Source organism: Mobula hypostoma, chromosome 23, assembly GCF_963921235.1.
Source record: "Mobula hypostoma chromosome 23, sMobHyp1.1, whole genome shotgun sequence".
Classification (NCBI taxonomy): Eukaryota; Metazoa; Chordata; class Chondrichthyes; order Myliobatiformes; family Myliobatidae; genus Mobula; species Mobula hypostoma.
The window spans coordinates 55,937,348-55,954,285 of record NC_086119.1 but is presented as its reverse complement, the minus strand read 5'-3'; the positions used below and the strand labels follow the sequence as shown (position 1 = coordinate 55,954,285).

The window sequence follows — 16,938 nt, the reverse complement described above, 5'->3', positions numbered from 1 at the left end:
GGTCGCGACGCAGCTGGATTTTTGGAATGAATCCTATCAGAAATTTTTAGCATCGAAAACTTTCCTACCACCATCACCTGCGAGAGAACCCACCGCCTGGGAAAATTCCCCAGCAGCGGTGACGACTTACAGAGACCGAGACTTATAATTGCAAAGCTCCTCAATTTTAAGAACAAGGAGACGATTATGCGTCTGGCCAGGCAAAGAGGAGTGATTCACTATGAAAATAATAGGATTTACATATTTCCCGACTGTAGTCCAAGATTGCAAAGCCTTAAGGACACCTTCACAGAGGTTAAGAAGACCCTACGGGAAAAGGAGCATTGATTATTCCCTGCACTATCCAGCTAAACTTCGGATTATGCATAAGGAAGTCACCAAGTGGTTTGTTACTCCTGATGCAGTAACAGAGTCTTTGAAAGTTATCGACAATAATGACTGATAGTCCTCTCGCTCCGTGCACAATGGACGGGTTACTGTGATGCTTAAGCACTCTATACATCGAGTGACTTCTACTTAAGTGATTATTCGATGTACTGCTGTGACTGATATGAGGTCATGAGTAAGTTTCGCAATATGGATACTTTCCCACCTGGCTATTGTGGAAAGTGCATCTCCTTAATTTTTGATGAAATTTCATCTCACACTTGTGCCTTAAGATGTTTTTGATTCGCAGTGATCCTTTTACTAAATATTTTTATATGTTGTAGTCTGAGTTCTGTTCAAGTTGCTTTGCCAGATATTATGTGCATGCTCCTAGGCCTCGATTATACTCGTTTAGAGGCTGTAGACCTAGAATTCTTAATTAATGTGGTTTAATACTCAGTATATTTTTCTGTAACTGTTGAGAACCCTTGCATTTTTAGAGAGAGTAGCCTACCCACCGGGGATGTTCGGTCTAGGGGGCGTCAACAGGTGGGTCTCATATGGGGATATGGTATGGTTCTGTTTCTTAATTACTCTTATTCTTACAGTTCTTGCATTATCTTTATGCTCTGAGGTATCTATTATTTTTTTTAAGGCATGACTAGTCAACTTAAAATAACCTTCTTGAATGTAAGGGGGATGAATTCTCCAATTAAGATTTAAAAAATTCTTACATATTTAAAGAGACATTCCATTGATATAGCATTTATACAAGAGGCTCACCTTTCTGATATTGAGCTTATAAAGTTAAAAAGGGATTGGGTTGGACATGTTTACTAGTCTTCATTTATCATAAAAGCAAGGGGAGTAGCTATACTCGTCAATAAAAATGTGAGGTTTAAATTAATATCAACAGAAAAAGACAAGAACAGTAGACTTCTTTTAACCATATAATCATATAACAGGCCATCTCTGCCCTTCTAGTCCGTGCCGAACTCTTACTCTCACCTCGTCCCACCGACCTGCACTCAGCCCATAACCCTCCATTCCTCTCCTGTCCATATATCTATCCAATTTAATTTTAAACAACAACATCGAACCTGCCTCAACCACTTCTGCTGGAAGCTTGTTCCACACAGCTACCACTCTCCAAGAAGTTCCCCCTCATGTTACCCCTAAACTTTTGCCCTTTAACTCTCAACTCATGTCCTCTTGTTTGAATCTCCCCATTCTCAATGAAAAAAGCCTATCCACGTCAACTCTATCAATCCCCCTCATAATTTTAAACACCTCTATCAAGTCCCCCCTCAACCTTCTACACTCCAAAGAATAAAGACCTAACTTGTTCAACCTTTCTCTGTAACTTAGGAGATGAAACCCAGTCAACATTTTAGCAACCCTCCTCTGTACTCTCTCAATCTTATTACATCTTTCCTATAATTCGGTGACCAGAACTGTACACAATACTCCAAATTTGGCCTTACCAATGCTTTATACAATTTCAACATTACATCCCAATTCCTATACTCAATGCTCTGATTAATAAAGGCCAGCATACTAAAAGCTTTCTTCACCACCCTAGCACATGAGATTCCACCTTCAGGGAACTATGCACCATTATTCCTAGATCCCTCTGTTCTACAGCATTCTTCAATGCCCTACCACTTACCATGTATGTCCTATTTTGATTAGTCCTACCAAAATGTAGCACCTCACATTTTTCAGCATTAAACTCCATCTGCCATCTTTCAGCCCACTCTTCTAACTGGCCTAAATCTCTCTGCAAGCTTTGAAAACTTACTTCATTATCCACAACGCCACCTATCTTAGTATCACCTGCATACTTACTCATCCAATTTACCACCCCATCATCCAGATCATTAATATATATGACAAACAACATTGGACCCAATACAGATCTCTGAGGCACACCACTACATACCCTCCTCCAATCTGACACACAGTTATCCACCACTACTCTCTGGTGTCTCCCAACTAGCCACTGCTGAATCCATTTTACTACTTTGATATTAATGCCTAACGATTGAACCTTCCTAACTAATCTTCCGTGTGGAACCTTGTCAAAGGCCTTACTGAAGTCCATATAGACAACATCCACCGCTTTACCCTCGTCAGCTTTCTTAGTAACCTCATCAAAAAATTCAATAAGATTTGTCAAACATGACCTTCCACGCAAAAATCCATGTTGACTGTTCCTAATCAGACCCTGTCTATCCAGATAATTATATATACCATCTCTAAGAATAATTTCCATCAATTTACCCACCACTGACGTCAAACTCACAGGCTGATAATTGCTAGGTTTACTCTTAGAACCCTTTTTAAACAATGAAACCACATGAGCAATACACCGATCCTCCGGCACCATCCTCGTTTCTAATGACATTTGAAATATTTCTGTCAGTGCCCCTGCTATTTCCACACTAACTTCCCTCAAGGTCCTAGGGAATATCTTGTCCGGACCCAGAGACTTGTCCACTTTTATATTCCTTAAAAGCGCCAGTACTTCCTCTTCTTTAATCGTCATACTTTCCATAACTTCCCTTCTTGTTTCCTTTACCTTACACAATTCAATATCCTTCTCCTTAGTGAGTACTGAAGAAAAGAAATTGTTCAAAATCTCCCCCACCTCTTTTGGCTCCGCACATGGCCATCCACTCTGATTGTCCAAGGGACCAATTTTATCCCTCACTATTCTTTTGCTATTAATATAACTGTAGAAACTCTTTGGATTTATTTTCACCTTACTTGCCAAAGCAACCTCGTATCTTCTTTTATCTTTTCTAATTTTTTTCTTAAGATTCTTTTTACATTCTTTATATTCCTCGAGCACCTCATTAACTCCAAACTACCTATATTTATTGAAGATCCCTCTCTTTCTCCAAACCATGTTTCCAATATCCCTTGAAAACCATGGCTGTCTCAAACTTTTAACCTTTCCTTTCAACCTAACAGGAATATAAAGATCCTACACCCTCAAAATTTCTCCTTTAAATGACCTCCATTTCTCTATTACATTCTTCCCATAAAACAAATTGTCCCAATCCACTCCTTCTAAATCCTTTTGCATCTCCTCAAAGTTAGTCAATTGTGAACTAAATATGAACAGGGTCACACTGATTAATGTACATGGCCCCAACCATGACAATCACGTTTTTTTTAATGATTTGGTATTAAAACTTACGACAGGTTTAGACCACTGTCTGGTTGGTGGTAAGTTGATGGAGAAGATCCTGAGAGGCAAGATTTATGAACATTTGGAGAGGTATAATATGATTAGGAATAGTCAGCATGGCTTTGTCAAAGGCAGGTTGTGCCTTACGAGCCTGATTGAATTTTTTGAGGATGTGACTAAACACATTGGTGAAGGTAGAGCAGTAGATGTAGTGTATATGGATTTCAGCAAGGCATTTGATAAGGTACCCCATGTAAGGCTTATTGAGAAAGTAAGGAGGCATGGGATCCAAGGGGATACTGCTTTGTGGATCCAGAATTGGCTTGCCCATAGAAGGCAAAGTGTGGTTGCAGATGGGTCATATTCTGCATGGAGGTCAGTCACCAGTGGTGTGCCTCAGGGATCTGTTCTAGGACCCCTTCTCTTCGTGATTTTTATAAATGATCTTGATGAGGAAGTGGAGGGATGGGTTAGTAAATTTGCTGATGACACAAAGGTGGTGGGTGTAATGCATAGTGTGGAGGGCTGTCAGCAGTTACAGCGGGACATTGATAGGATGCAGAACTGGGCTGAGAAGTGGCAGATTGAGTTCAACCCAGCTAAGTGTGAGGTGGTTCATTTTGGTAGATCAAATATGATGACAGAATATAGTATTAATGGTAAGACTCTTGGCAGTGCGGAGGATCAGAGGGATCTTGAGGTCCGAGTCCATTGGACACTTAAAGCTGCTGCATAGGTTGACTCCGTGGTTAAGAAGGCATATGGTGCATTGGCTTTCATCAACCATGGGATTGTGTTTAAGCGCCGAGAGATAATGTTACAGCTATATAGGATCCTGGTCAGATCCCACTTGGAGTACTGTGCTCAGTTCTGGTCACCTCACTACAGGAAGGATGTGGAAACTATAGAAAGGGTGCAGAGGAGATTTACGAGGATGTTGCCTGGATTGGGGAGCATGCCTTATGAGGATAGGTTGAGAGAACTTGGCCTTTTCTCCTTGGAGCAGCAGAGGATGAGGGGTGACCTGATAGAGGTGTATAAGATGATGAAAAGCATTGATCATGTGGATAGTCAGAGGCTTTTCCCCAGGGCTGAAATGGCTAACACGAGGTGCTTGGAAAAAGGTACAGAGGAGATGTCAGGGCTAAGTTTTTTTTTACGCAGAGAGTGGTGAGTGCATAGAATGGGCTGCCAGCGATGGTGGTGGTGGCGGATACAATAGGGTTTTTTTAAGAGACTTCTGGATAGGTACATGGAGCTTAGAAAGATAGAGTGCTATGGGTAACCCTAGGTAATTTCTAAAGTAAGTGCATGTTCGCCACAGCATTGTGAGCTGAAGGGCCTGTATTGTGCGGTAGGTTTTCTATGTTTCTAAGTAAGATATAATGAATGACCATACCAACCACATGAGTATACTTTAGAAAGAAAGAACCATGCTTCAGAAAGAAAGGAAAGATTTCAGAAAATCTTGTTATCAGCATAGATATGGTGGAGACAGATATGGTGGAGACAGAGGGATTGTGAGGATGGAATGAAATGCTTACAGAAGCCAAGCAGGGACATATCTGCAGGAGTCTGTGTTTGCAGTGAATGTTTGTCATTCACCAAGAGTTGTTAATATTCCAGAAAGAGTTAAAAGAGGGGACCTGAATGAGAGTGAAACAACTTTTCTACCTATTGCCAAAAAAATGTAGTAGTTTGGGCACACGCAAATTCTCATAGCTACACCTTTGATCTCAAGCAAGGAAATATAAAATTATGAGAGCAGTTCAATGTGAGAATGAGTTGAGCTTGGCAAATGAATTGTTGGTGAAGTAAAAGTGGCTGGGCCTCATTTCAAGGAAGAACAGAGAAAGGCACTCACACCATCAGAATGTGTGATCAAGGTGTATAGAGATCATATACCAGGTTGGGACCAAGTGGTTGGAAACTGTCATCCCATTCTTCCTCCGGAATTATGGCTTCCATGACTTTGATGATACTTTTAATTTTATCTATTACTTGGACAGGCTGGAAATGGACAGTTGATGTTTCAGGCTGACACTCCCTTCACCTGGATTTCACCTAGTCTAACTTACAAAATGATAAATATCATCCACTAATTTACAACTATCCTCCTTACTATCAACAACAATTCCAATTTTTATTAATCTGCAAATTTTTAAATCATATCTCCTATATCCATATCACTAATGTGTGTGTAATGGGAAACAACATGGACTTATGTGGTACAGAACCTTTCTTTCCTTTATTCAGTCCTTGATATCTCTTAATTCCCAGGATCTCTTGGACTACCTATCTGTCCCTTCCATCCTTTTGGGATTATATATGTTTGCACTGAACGCTCTTTACTTCACATCTTTTCTGCAAGTAGCAGCTCACAGTTTACTTTTGGCAGGACAAGCCTTATGATATCATGTTGCTCTCTCTTCCCTTCCCTCACCTATCTGGCTTCATCTGCCCATCAATCCTACCTGCATCCATCCATCACTTGCCAGCTCCAGCCTGACCCCTTCCCTCACCTCTGTATACTGGTCATCTCCCCTTTACACTCAATCCTGACACAGGGTCTTCACTCAAAATGTCGACTATCCATTTACCTCCACAGATGCTGCGTGGCCCACTAAGTTCTTCCAGCAGCTTTTGCTCAGGATTCGAGCATCTACAATCTCAGCATCTTCTTGTAACATCAAAATTGGCCGCCCTCCAATTAAGGAACTTAATTTCCAGATAATTTTATCCCTTTCCAAAACTATCTTAAAACTTAGAAATTTATAGTCACTATCTCCAAACGAGGCCTGATCTATTTGCCCAGAGCCATAGAGTAATAAAGCACAGAAAAAAAGGCTCTTTGGATAACTGGTCCATCCTGACCACAACATCCTCCTCCCTCCTCGTCCCAGTGGCCCACATTTGGCCCATAACCCTACAAGCCCCTCCCCTCCATGTACCTATCTAAAAGCCTCTTAAATGTTGCAACTGTACCTGCCTCAACCACTTCCAGGTACTCACTACCTCTGTGTAAAGAAGTTACCTCTCAGATTTATTTTAAATCTCGCTCTTCTTTTCTTGTATCTGTATACTCTAGTTTTGGACTCCACAACCCTTGGGGAGAAATCTATGAATGTCATTAGCTTCCACACCCCCTCATAATTTTATAAACCTATGAGGTCATTCTCCAGTGCTCCAGAAAATAAAGATTCAGCATGGCAAACTTGTCCCTATAACTCAGGCCCTCTAGTCCAGGCAAAGGCCTTGTAAATTCCTTTTGCAACCCTCCTCAGCTTGGCAATGTCTTTCCCGTAACAGGATGACGAAAAGTGTTCACAATGCTCCCAAGTGCAGCCTCACTGATAACTTGTATTACTCCAACATGATGTCCCTACACCGAAACCTGATGGCCTAACTGATGAAGGCCAGCATGCTGAACACCTTCAGTGCTTTCTTCACCAGCCTACTTGCACAGCTGTGCACTTGTACTCTCAGTTCCTTACATTTAACAAACTTGTCAGTGGCCTGCTATTCCAGGTATAGTTCTTACCTGGTTTAGCTGCCCAAAATGGATCAACTCACAATTAACTAAATTGATTTACTCCCTATATAGTCATGAGTATGTAGGGAACTGATCAACTTAGCTAAGTGTGAAGTGACATGGCCAGATTTTGCCCTAACTCCATCTACAAGATGACAGTACTATACTGGGCTGCATATCAAGTAACAATGAGTTGGAGAACAGGAAGGAAAAAGACAACTTAGTAACGTGGGTCATGACCTCAATGGTCACTGACTTCAGGAAGAAAGATAATGCATGTGCTCTTTTCTATCTTAATGGCATTGAGCTTGAGAGCTTCAAGTCCCTAGCAGTGAACATTATATTGAGCCTGTCCTGGTCTAACCACATAGATGCCACAGGCAAGAAAGTTTACCAATGCCTCTATTTCTTCAGAAGGCTAAAAAAAAAATGGCATGTCTCAGTTGACTGTTGCCAATTTTTTATTGATGTACAACAGAAACCATCTGATCTGGATGAACGATGGCTTGGTATGGCAACTGATATGCATGTGACCACAGGAAACTGCAGAGTTGTGGAAACAGTCTCCACTCTACGGACTCTGTCTACACTTCTCACTGTTTCAGTAAAGCAGCCATCATAATCAAAGACCCCACCCACCCCAGACATTCTCTCTTCTTTCCTCTTCCATTGGGCAGGAGGCACAAAAGCCTGCAACCACGTGCCACCAAGTTCAAGGTTCTTCCGTTCTGCTGTTATAAGACTATTAAATGGATGGACTATTGACCTTACAATCTATGTCATTTTGATCTTACACCTTATTGTTTACCTGCAGTATACTTTCTCTATAGCCATTACATTTTACTCTGCATTGTTATTATTTTACCTTGTTCTAGCTCAATGCACTATGCGATGATTTTATCTGTATGAACAGTATTCAAGACAAGCACGTCACTGCATTTTGATTCATGTTGACAAAAATAAACCATTTTCAATTCCAAGAGCACAGAGTAATATATTCATGCACCTAATAACTCTGTTGCTGGAGCAAGACAGGCATATTTTGCAGCCAATATGAATACTGAATTCCTGGAATCAAAACTAGCACCACGTCCAGAAGTAAAATGTAAGATGTCTGCTGCATATCATAGAAGCTGAAAAATGTTCTATGAACCTGAAAATCAATTACCACTTATTTATGTAGGGATAAATTTGTGAATTTTGTAAATCTAGCTTGGTCATTATCAAGTGTGAGTCACTTAAGATGATGAAAGGAAACGATAATGACTTCTTTGTTATGTTATAATCGGGAATGCTTCTTTGTTATGGTAAACGCTGAAAAACCTTTGCGCTAGCAGCTTGTTGTGGGTTAAGGGGTGATAAGAGGATGTTACGAACCAATTCGGATAGTTGTTATGACTTTGGTGTATCTGTAAGATTTGTATGCGGGGGTTTTTGAGGGAGAAGGCGGGAGGGCAATCCTGAGGGTGGCCAGAGAGGCTACACAGGGTAGATGTAGAATGGGTGTTTTTACTCTCAAAAGAGATTAAAGCCAGGAAGCATAAATGTAAAACAACTACTATTAATTCCAATTGAGAATTAGGAAAATGCTTCTTTACAAATAAATGGTAGAATGTGGACCTTGCTATTACATACTGCAGATAAGGCAGGTTGCAATGATACAAGTGAGATGTCAGGAAAGAATTATCTGGAAAGATATTTTAACAGGGTTCAGTAAAGATCAATTTTTCCTCTCAACCCCAATATCCTACCTTCTCCCTGTATCCCTTCACACCCTGACCAACCAATAATCTATCAACCTTTGCCTTTAATATATATAAAGACAACCTCCACAGCTGCCTGTGGCAAAGAATTCCACAGATACACAAGAGGCTTAGGAAGTAAGAAACCTTTGACCTAAGTAGTTTTAAGATGGATTAAGAGAAGTCGAGGGTATCTGAAAGAAATTTTCTTACACCCAGACAGTGGTTGCCTTCCAGAATGCACTGCCTGGAGAAACTGGTGAGGTGGGCGCTTCCACAGGATTTAAGAATCATCTGGACAAGTACTTGAATTCCAAGGCATAGTAAGTTATGGACCGAGTGCTCGTAAATGGGATTATCATAGATAGATACTTGCCAACATAGACAAATTTTGATGCCATATAACTCTATTACTCTCTGCGGTCTAAAGGCAATCAAACAGAGCTATAATTGGTGTGTTCCATGACATTGGTGTGGAACTGCTGAGCCAAATGGTGTGTGCTGCAAAAATTTTGTTAAAAAAACACATGATATTAAAAATCATATACACATCAATATAAATAGATTATTTATTGCTTACCTTCTTTATTGATTGTTAATGGAATGTTATGGACAGTCTGGAGCTTCACACATGAGTTTGTGAGCATTTGTAGTTCAACAGTGGTAAGGGCAAAACTCTTAAAGCCTGCAATTTCAGAAATCGGTATTATTTATTGGATTAAACGCACTGTTATCAGCACAATTTCAGAATACAATGAGAAGTATCTTTGTCGCGTATTAAGTACCAACAAAGTGTAAGTCATTGACAAAGTGAAGATCGTAAAGGCCAAAGGACAACATAACAAGTATCAACATATTTCTGAACAGAGAAGAAAATGAGAAGCATTCTGAGAAGCTAAATATACAGTGTCTATAAAAAGCATTCACTCCATTGAAAGTTTTTATGTTTTATTGTTTTACAATATTTAATCACAGTGGATTTAATTTGTTTTTTTTTGACACTGATCAACAGAAAAGAATCTTTCTGTGAAAACAGATCTCTACAAAGAGATCTAAATAATTACAAATATAAACACAAAATAATTGATTGCATAAGTATTCACCCCCTTCAAGTCAGTATTTAGTAGATGCACCTTTGGCAGCAATTACAGCCTTGAGTCTGTGTGGATAGGTCTCTATCAGCTTTGCACATCTGGACACTGCAATTTTCCCCCATTCTTTTTTTAAAAAACTGCTCAAGCTCTTTCAGATTGCATGGGGATCATGAGTGAACAGCCACAAATTCTCAATTGGATTGCGATCTGGACTCTGACTTGGCCACTCCAGAACACTAACTTTGTTGTTTTTAAGCCATTCCAGTGTAGCATTGGCTTTATGCTTGCTGGCCATTGTCTTACTGGAAAAACAAATCTTCACCCAAGTCGCAGTTCTCTCACAGACTGCATCAGGTGTTCCTCCAGGACTTCCCTGTATTTTGCTGCCTTCATTTTACCCTCTACCTTCACAAGCCTTCCAGGGCCTGCTGCAGCGAAGCATCCCCATAGCATGATGTAGCACCAACATGCTTCATGGTAGGGATGGTGTTTTTTGATGATGTGCAGTGTTTGGCTTATGCCAAACGTAGCATTTAGTCTGATAGCCAAAAGGCTCAATTTTGGTTTCATCAGACCATAGAACCTTCTTCCAGCTGACGTCAGAGTCTCCTGCATGCCTTCTGGCAAACTCTAGCCAAGATTTCGTGTCAGTTTTTTTTTCCAACAGTGGCTTTCTCTTTGCCCTCTGCCAACAAGCTGTGACTGGTGAAGCACCCAGCCAACAGTTGTTGTATCCACAGTCACCCATCTCAGCCACTGAAGTTTGTAACTCCTCCAATTATCATAGGTCTCTTGGTGGCCTCTCTCACTAGCCTATTCTTGCACATTCACTCAGTTTTTGAGGACAGCCTGCTCTAGGCAGATTTACAGCTCTGCCATACTGTTTCCATTTATTCATGATTGACTTAACTGTACTGCAACGGATATTCAGTGACTTGGAAATGTTCTTGTATCCATCTCCTGACTTGTGCTTTTCAATAAGCTTCACACAGAATTGCTTGGAGTGTTCTTTTGTCTTCATGATGTAGTTTTTGCCAGGATGCTGACTCACCAGCAGTTGGACCGTCCAGATACAGGTGTATTTTTACTACAATCAATTGAAACACCTTGACTGCACACAGTAATCTCCATTTAACTAATTATGTGACTTCTAAAACCAAATGGCTGCACCAGTGACGATTTGGTGTGTTATATTAAAGAGGCTGAATACTTATGCAATCAATTATTTTGAGCTTTATATTTGTAATTCAGATCACTTTGTAGAGATCAGTGTCAAAAAAAAGCCAAATTAAATCCACTGTGATACAAGGTTGTAAAACAATAAAACATGAAAACTTCTAAGCAGGTGAATACTTTTTATATGCACTCCAGAGGTTTGATCTTTTGCCTTGGTTAACAATACTGTACATTACTTTCTTTTCCTAAGGATAATTGGGAACATCAATTAACACTGTTTTTAATTTGCTAACAATGTCTTGAGATGTTGATATCTGGTGGAAATTGGCTCCGGTTGTGTTGTTGCTCAGTTTCATTCTCTATTTGCTAACAATGACAGCATCAACTGGCCTCTTGAAATTAGAAACCATAGAAAAACTACAGCACAGAAACAGGCCTTTTGGCCCTTCTTGGCTGTGCCGAACCATTTTCTGCCTAGTCCCACTGACCTGCAATGGATGAAATTTACTGATTACAAAAGGTATGTGAATGGCACGTCTTTATTTATGTAAATTAACCAGCAACTTGAAATTTTTTTATTAATTGAGAGCTGCTACAGATTTATACTGATTCTCACACTTTCTCTTCTATCAGTAGCACAAAAAACATGTGTCTGAAAGTTAAGTCTAATAATTTATTAACATGGATCCTTTTAACATGATAAAATCGTAAGATAGCAGTCAATGACTGCAAATTAGTGTCTCAAACCCAGAAATGAACAAATAAAACTGCAATGCCTAATTCCCTCAGTAGTTAATTATCAAAAAAAGACTAATTTTGAATTTTTCCTTTTCACATTTGCTTTCTGTGTTTTTCTCTCTCCATCAGAATTGTTCTATATTTGACCCAATTTTTGATTCTCCCATTCTGATGAACTCTCCCTCTCTTTAGTCATTCATCTCCACTCTTTAAATTTTATTAGTTAAGTGTCCCAAAAATGGAAGAAGACCATAAGACATAGGAGTAGAAATAGGCTATTCAGGAGGAGATAGATGAGAAAAGAAAATTGGACGTAATTAGGACATGATTTGCAGTTGTGTAAGTTTTTGGTGTGACAACACCTGAGGTACTGTTTTGGTTGCCTTATGAGAGAAAACAAGTGCTAAACTGGAAAAAGTGCAGAAAAAAATTTATACGGATGTTGCCAGGACTAGAGGGCCTGAGCTGGAGGGCATGGTTGTCCAGGCTAGGTCTTTGTTCATTGGAGAATAGGAAAATGAGGAGTGACCTTTTAGTTTTTAATAGAGTCATTGAAAGGTGGATGCCGAATAGTCTTTTTTCCCGAGGTAGAGTCTAGGGGATATAGGTTTAGTGTGAGGGGTGAAAGATTTAAAAGGTTCTTCAGGAGCAACTTTATCAATGTAGAACATGTTAAGTACTCTATATGGAATGAGACGCCAAGGACAGCTATTGAGGCAGGTGAAATGTTACCATTTAAGAAGCACTTGGAGGCACAGGGCTTGGAGGGATATGAGCCAAGTGCAAGAAATTGGGCCAAAGAAGTTGGATTCATGTTGCATTGTTCTATGACTTCATAGAATGATAGAGAGGGTAGCAAATAGATGCAGAGAACACAGAGGAAAGATAAAGTGTGGAGAAAGGGGGTGGTAAGCACAGTAGGGAAATGAGAAGACAGGGAAGAGAGAAAAGGACAAGGCAAAAGGCACGGGTAAGTGTAACGGATAGAAGGCTATTAAGGAGGAGGAAAGAGAAAGTAAATGATGGGAGAGAGAGATGGAAAGAGAAAAGGCAAAAAGGAACAGAAAGACAGAGACTGAAGAAGAACTATTTCAGGACAAGTAAGTGTGCATGAGTATTGATGTGAATCAGTTACATTCTAAGTTGAGGGTCTACTTTCACAGAATTGCAAAGACTGCATACCAACAAGTTACTCCTTAAAGCAAATTTAACTTTACTGTAAATTTAAAAATTAATTCAAGCAACACGTGAATCTACCGCCATATTTAGCAATTTAGGTCTACAACATATGTGATGTCAATGCCTCTCCGTGCAGCCTTGGATGATCTGGACAATACAAATACCTATAACTCAGGATTTAATACCATAATTCCCACAGTTTTGATCAAAAAGCTACAGAACCTAGGCCTCTGTACCTCCCTCTGCAACCGGCTCCTCGACTTCCTAACTGGAAGACCTCAATCTGTGTGGATTGTAAATAACATCTCCACCTTGCTGACAATCACCACTGGCGCTCCATAGAGGTGTGTGTTTAGGCCACTGCTCTACTCTCTCTACACTGGGTGACGAGGCATGGCTCAAACAGCATCTATAAATTTGCTGACGATACAACCATTGTCGGCAGAATCTCAGATGGTGTTGAAAGGATGTACAGGAGCAAGGTATATCAGTTAGTGGAGTGCTGTTGCAGCAACAACTTTGCACTCAACATCATGAAGACCAAAGAGCTGATTGTGGACTCCAGGAAGGATAAGGCGAGGGAGCACAAACCAATCCCCATAGAGGGATCAGAATTGGAGAGAGTGAGCAATTTCAAGTTCCTGGGTGTCAATATCTCTGAGGACCTAAATTGGAAGCAACATACTGACGCAGCTATAAGGAAGGCAAGACAGCGGCTAGATTTCATAAGGAGTTTGAGGCGATTTGATTTTAAAAAAACATAGAAAACCTAAAGCACAATACAGGCCCTTTGGCTGTGCCGAACATGTACTTACTTTAGAAATTACCTAGGGTTACCCATAGCCCTCTATTTTGCTAAGCTCCATGTACCTATCCAGGAATCTCTTAGAAGACCCTATCGTATCTGCCTCCACCACCGTCACCAGCAGCCCATTCCATGCACTCACCACTCTCTGAGTAAAAAAAACTTACCCCTGACATCTCCTCTAAAACCTGCATCCAAGCACCTTAAAATTGTGCCCTCTCATGTTAGCCATTTCAGCCCAGGGAAAAAGCCTCTGACTGTCCACACGATTAATGCCTCTCATCGTCTTATACACCTCTATCAGGTCACCCCTCATCCTCTGCTGCTCCAAGGAGAAAAGGCTGAGTTCACTCAACATATTCTCATAAAGCATGCTCTCCAATCCAGGCTACATCCTTGTAAATCTCTGCAGCACCCTTACTATAGTTTCCACACCTTTCCAGTAGTGAGGTGACCAGAACTGAGCACAGTACTCCAAGTGGGGTCTGACCAGGGTCCTATATAGCTTTAAATTACCTCTCAGCTCTTGAACTCAATCCCATGGTTGATGAAGGCCAATGCACCGTATGCCTTATTAACCGCAGAGTCAACCTGCACAGCAGCTTTGAGTGTCCTATGGATTCAGACCCCAAGATCCCCCGATTCTACACACTGCCAAGAGTCTTACCATTAATACTATATTCTGCCATCATATTTGACCTACCAAAAAGAACCACCTCACACTTTTCTGGGTTGAACTCCATCTGCCACTTCTCAGCCCAGTTTTGAATCCTATCAATATCCCACTGTAACCTCTGACAGCCCTCCACATAATCCACAACACCCCCAACCTTTGTGTCATCAGTAAATTTATTAACCCATCCCTCCACATCCTCATCCAGGTCATTTATAAAAATCACGAAGAGAAGGGGTCCCAGAACAGATCTCTGAGGCACATCACTGGTCACCCGTCTACAACCACTCTTTGCCTTCTGTGGGCAAGCCAATTCAAATTAAACACTCTAAAACTTCTACACATGTACCGTGGAGATATTCTGACTGGCTGCATCACTGTCTGGTATGGGAGGGAGGCAACTGCACAAGATCAAAATAAGTTGCAGAAACTTGTAAAAGTAGTCAGCTATAGAGAACATAGAAAACACAGAAAATAGGTGCAGGAGTAAGCCATTCGGCCCTTTGAGCCAGCACCGCCATTCACTGTGATCATGGCTGATCATCCACAATCAGTATCCAGTTCCTGCCTTATCCCCATAACCTTTGATTCCGCTATCTTTAAGAGCTCTATCCATTTCTTTCTTGAAAGCATCCAGAGACTTGGCCTCCACAGCCTTCTGGGGCAGAACATTCCATATATCTACCACTCTCTGGGTGAGAAAATTTTTCCTCAACTCCGTTCTAAATGGCCCACCCCTTATTCTTAAACTGTGGCCTCTGGTTCTGGACTCACCCATCAGCGGGAACATGCTTCCTGCCTCCAGCGTGTCCAATCCCTTAATAATCTTATATGTTTCAATAAGACCCCCTCTCAGCCTTCTAAACTCCAGAGTATACAAGCCCAGTCGCTCCAATCTTTCCACATATGACAGTCCCACCATCCCAGGAATTAACCTCGTGAACCTATGCTGCACTCCCTCGATAGCAAGAATGTCCTTCCTCAAATTTGGAGACCAAAACTGCACACAGTACTCCAGGTGTGATCTCACCAGGGCCCTGTACAGCTGCAGAAGGACCTCTTTGCTCTTATACTCAGTTCCCCTTGTTATGAAGGCCAGCATGCCATTAGCTTTCTTCACTGCCTGCTGTACTTGCATGCATGCTTTCAGTGACTGATGTACAAGAACACTTAGATCTCGTTGTACTTCCCCTTTTCCTAACTTGACTCCATTTAGATAATAATCTGCCTTTCTGTTCTTACCACCAAAGTGGATAACCTCACATTTATCCACATTAAACTGCATCTGCCACTCACCCAGCCTGTCCAAGTCACCCTGCATTCTCATAACATCCTCCTCACATTTCACACTGTCACCCAGCTTTGTGTCATCGGCAAATTTGCTAATGTTACTTTTAATTCCCTCATCTAAATCATTAATATATATTGTAAACAGCTGTGGTCCCAGCAGTCAACCCTGCGGTACCCCACTGGTCAACGCCTGCCATTCTGAAAGAGACCCGTTAATCGCTACTCTTTGTTTTCTGTCAGAAAGCCAATTTTCAATCCATGTCAGTACTCTACCCCCAATACCATATGCCCAAATTTTGCCCACTAATCTCCTATGTGGGTCTTTATCAAAGGCTTTCTGAAAGTCCAGGTACACTACATCCACTGGCTCTCCCTTGTCCATTTTCATAGTTACATCCTCAAAGAATTCCAGATTAGTCAAGCACGATTTCCCCTTTGTAAATACATGCTGACTCGGACCGATCCTGTTACTGCTATCCAGATGCGTCGTAATTTCATCTTTTATAATTGATTCCAGCATCTTTCCCACCACCGACATCAGGCTAACCAGTCTATAATTCCCTGTTTTCTCTCTTCCTCCCTTCTTGAAGAGAGGGACAACATTAGCCACCCTCCAATCCACAGGAACTGATCCTGAATCTATAGAACATTGGAAAATGATTACCAATGCGTCCACGATTTCTAAAGCCACCTCCTTAAGTACCCTGAGATGCAGACCATCAGGTCCCGGGGACTTATCAGCCTTCAGACCCAACAGTCTATCCAACACCATTTCCTGCCTAATATAAATTTCCTTCAGTTCATCCATTACCCTAGGTCCTTTGGCCACCATTATATCTGGGAGATTGTTTGTGTCTTCCCTATACCTCCTTCTGCAACTGGATCCTCAGCTTCCTAACTGGAAGACCACAGCCTGTGTGGATCAGAAATAACATCTCCACCTTGCTGACAAACAACACTGGTGCACCTCAGGATGTGTGCTTAGCCCACTGCTCTACTCTCTCTACACCCATGATTGTATGGCTAGGCACAGTTCAAATGCTATCTACAAATTTGCTGACAATGCAACTACTGTTGGCAGAATTTCAGATGGTGACGAGAGGGCGTACAGGAGTGAGATATATCAGCTAGCTGAGTGGTGTTGCAG

At 41.1% G+C, this 16,938-nt stretch overlaps 1 protein-coding gene across 2 annotated transcripts in view; it reads right to left on the bottom strand.

Annotated features, from left to right (window-relative positions):
- Positions 1–16,938, bottom strand: part of si:dkey-91m11.5 (PH_BCR_vertebrate and RhoGAP_Bcr domain-containing protein) — a 464,892-nt gene that overhangs the window by 156,309 nt on the left and 291,645 nt on the right. For both annotated transcript variants that reach the window (XM_063031657.1, XM_063031659.1), the window contains exon 13: positions 9,417–9,521. In XM_063031657.1, coding sequence (XP_062887727.1) covers positions 9,417–9,521 — 105 coding nt within the window. The remainder of the gene's footprint in view (positions 1–9,416; positions 9,522–16,938) is intronic.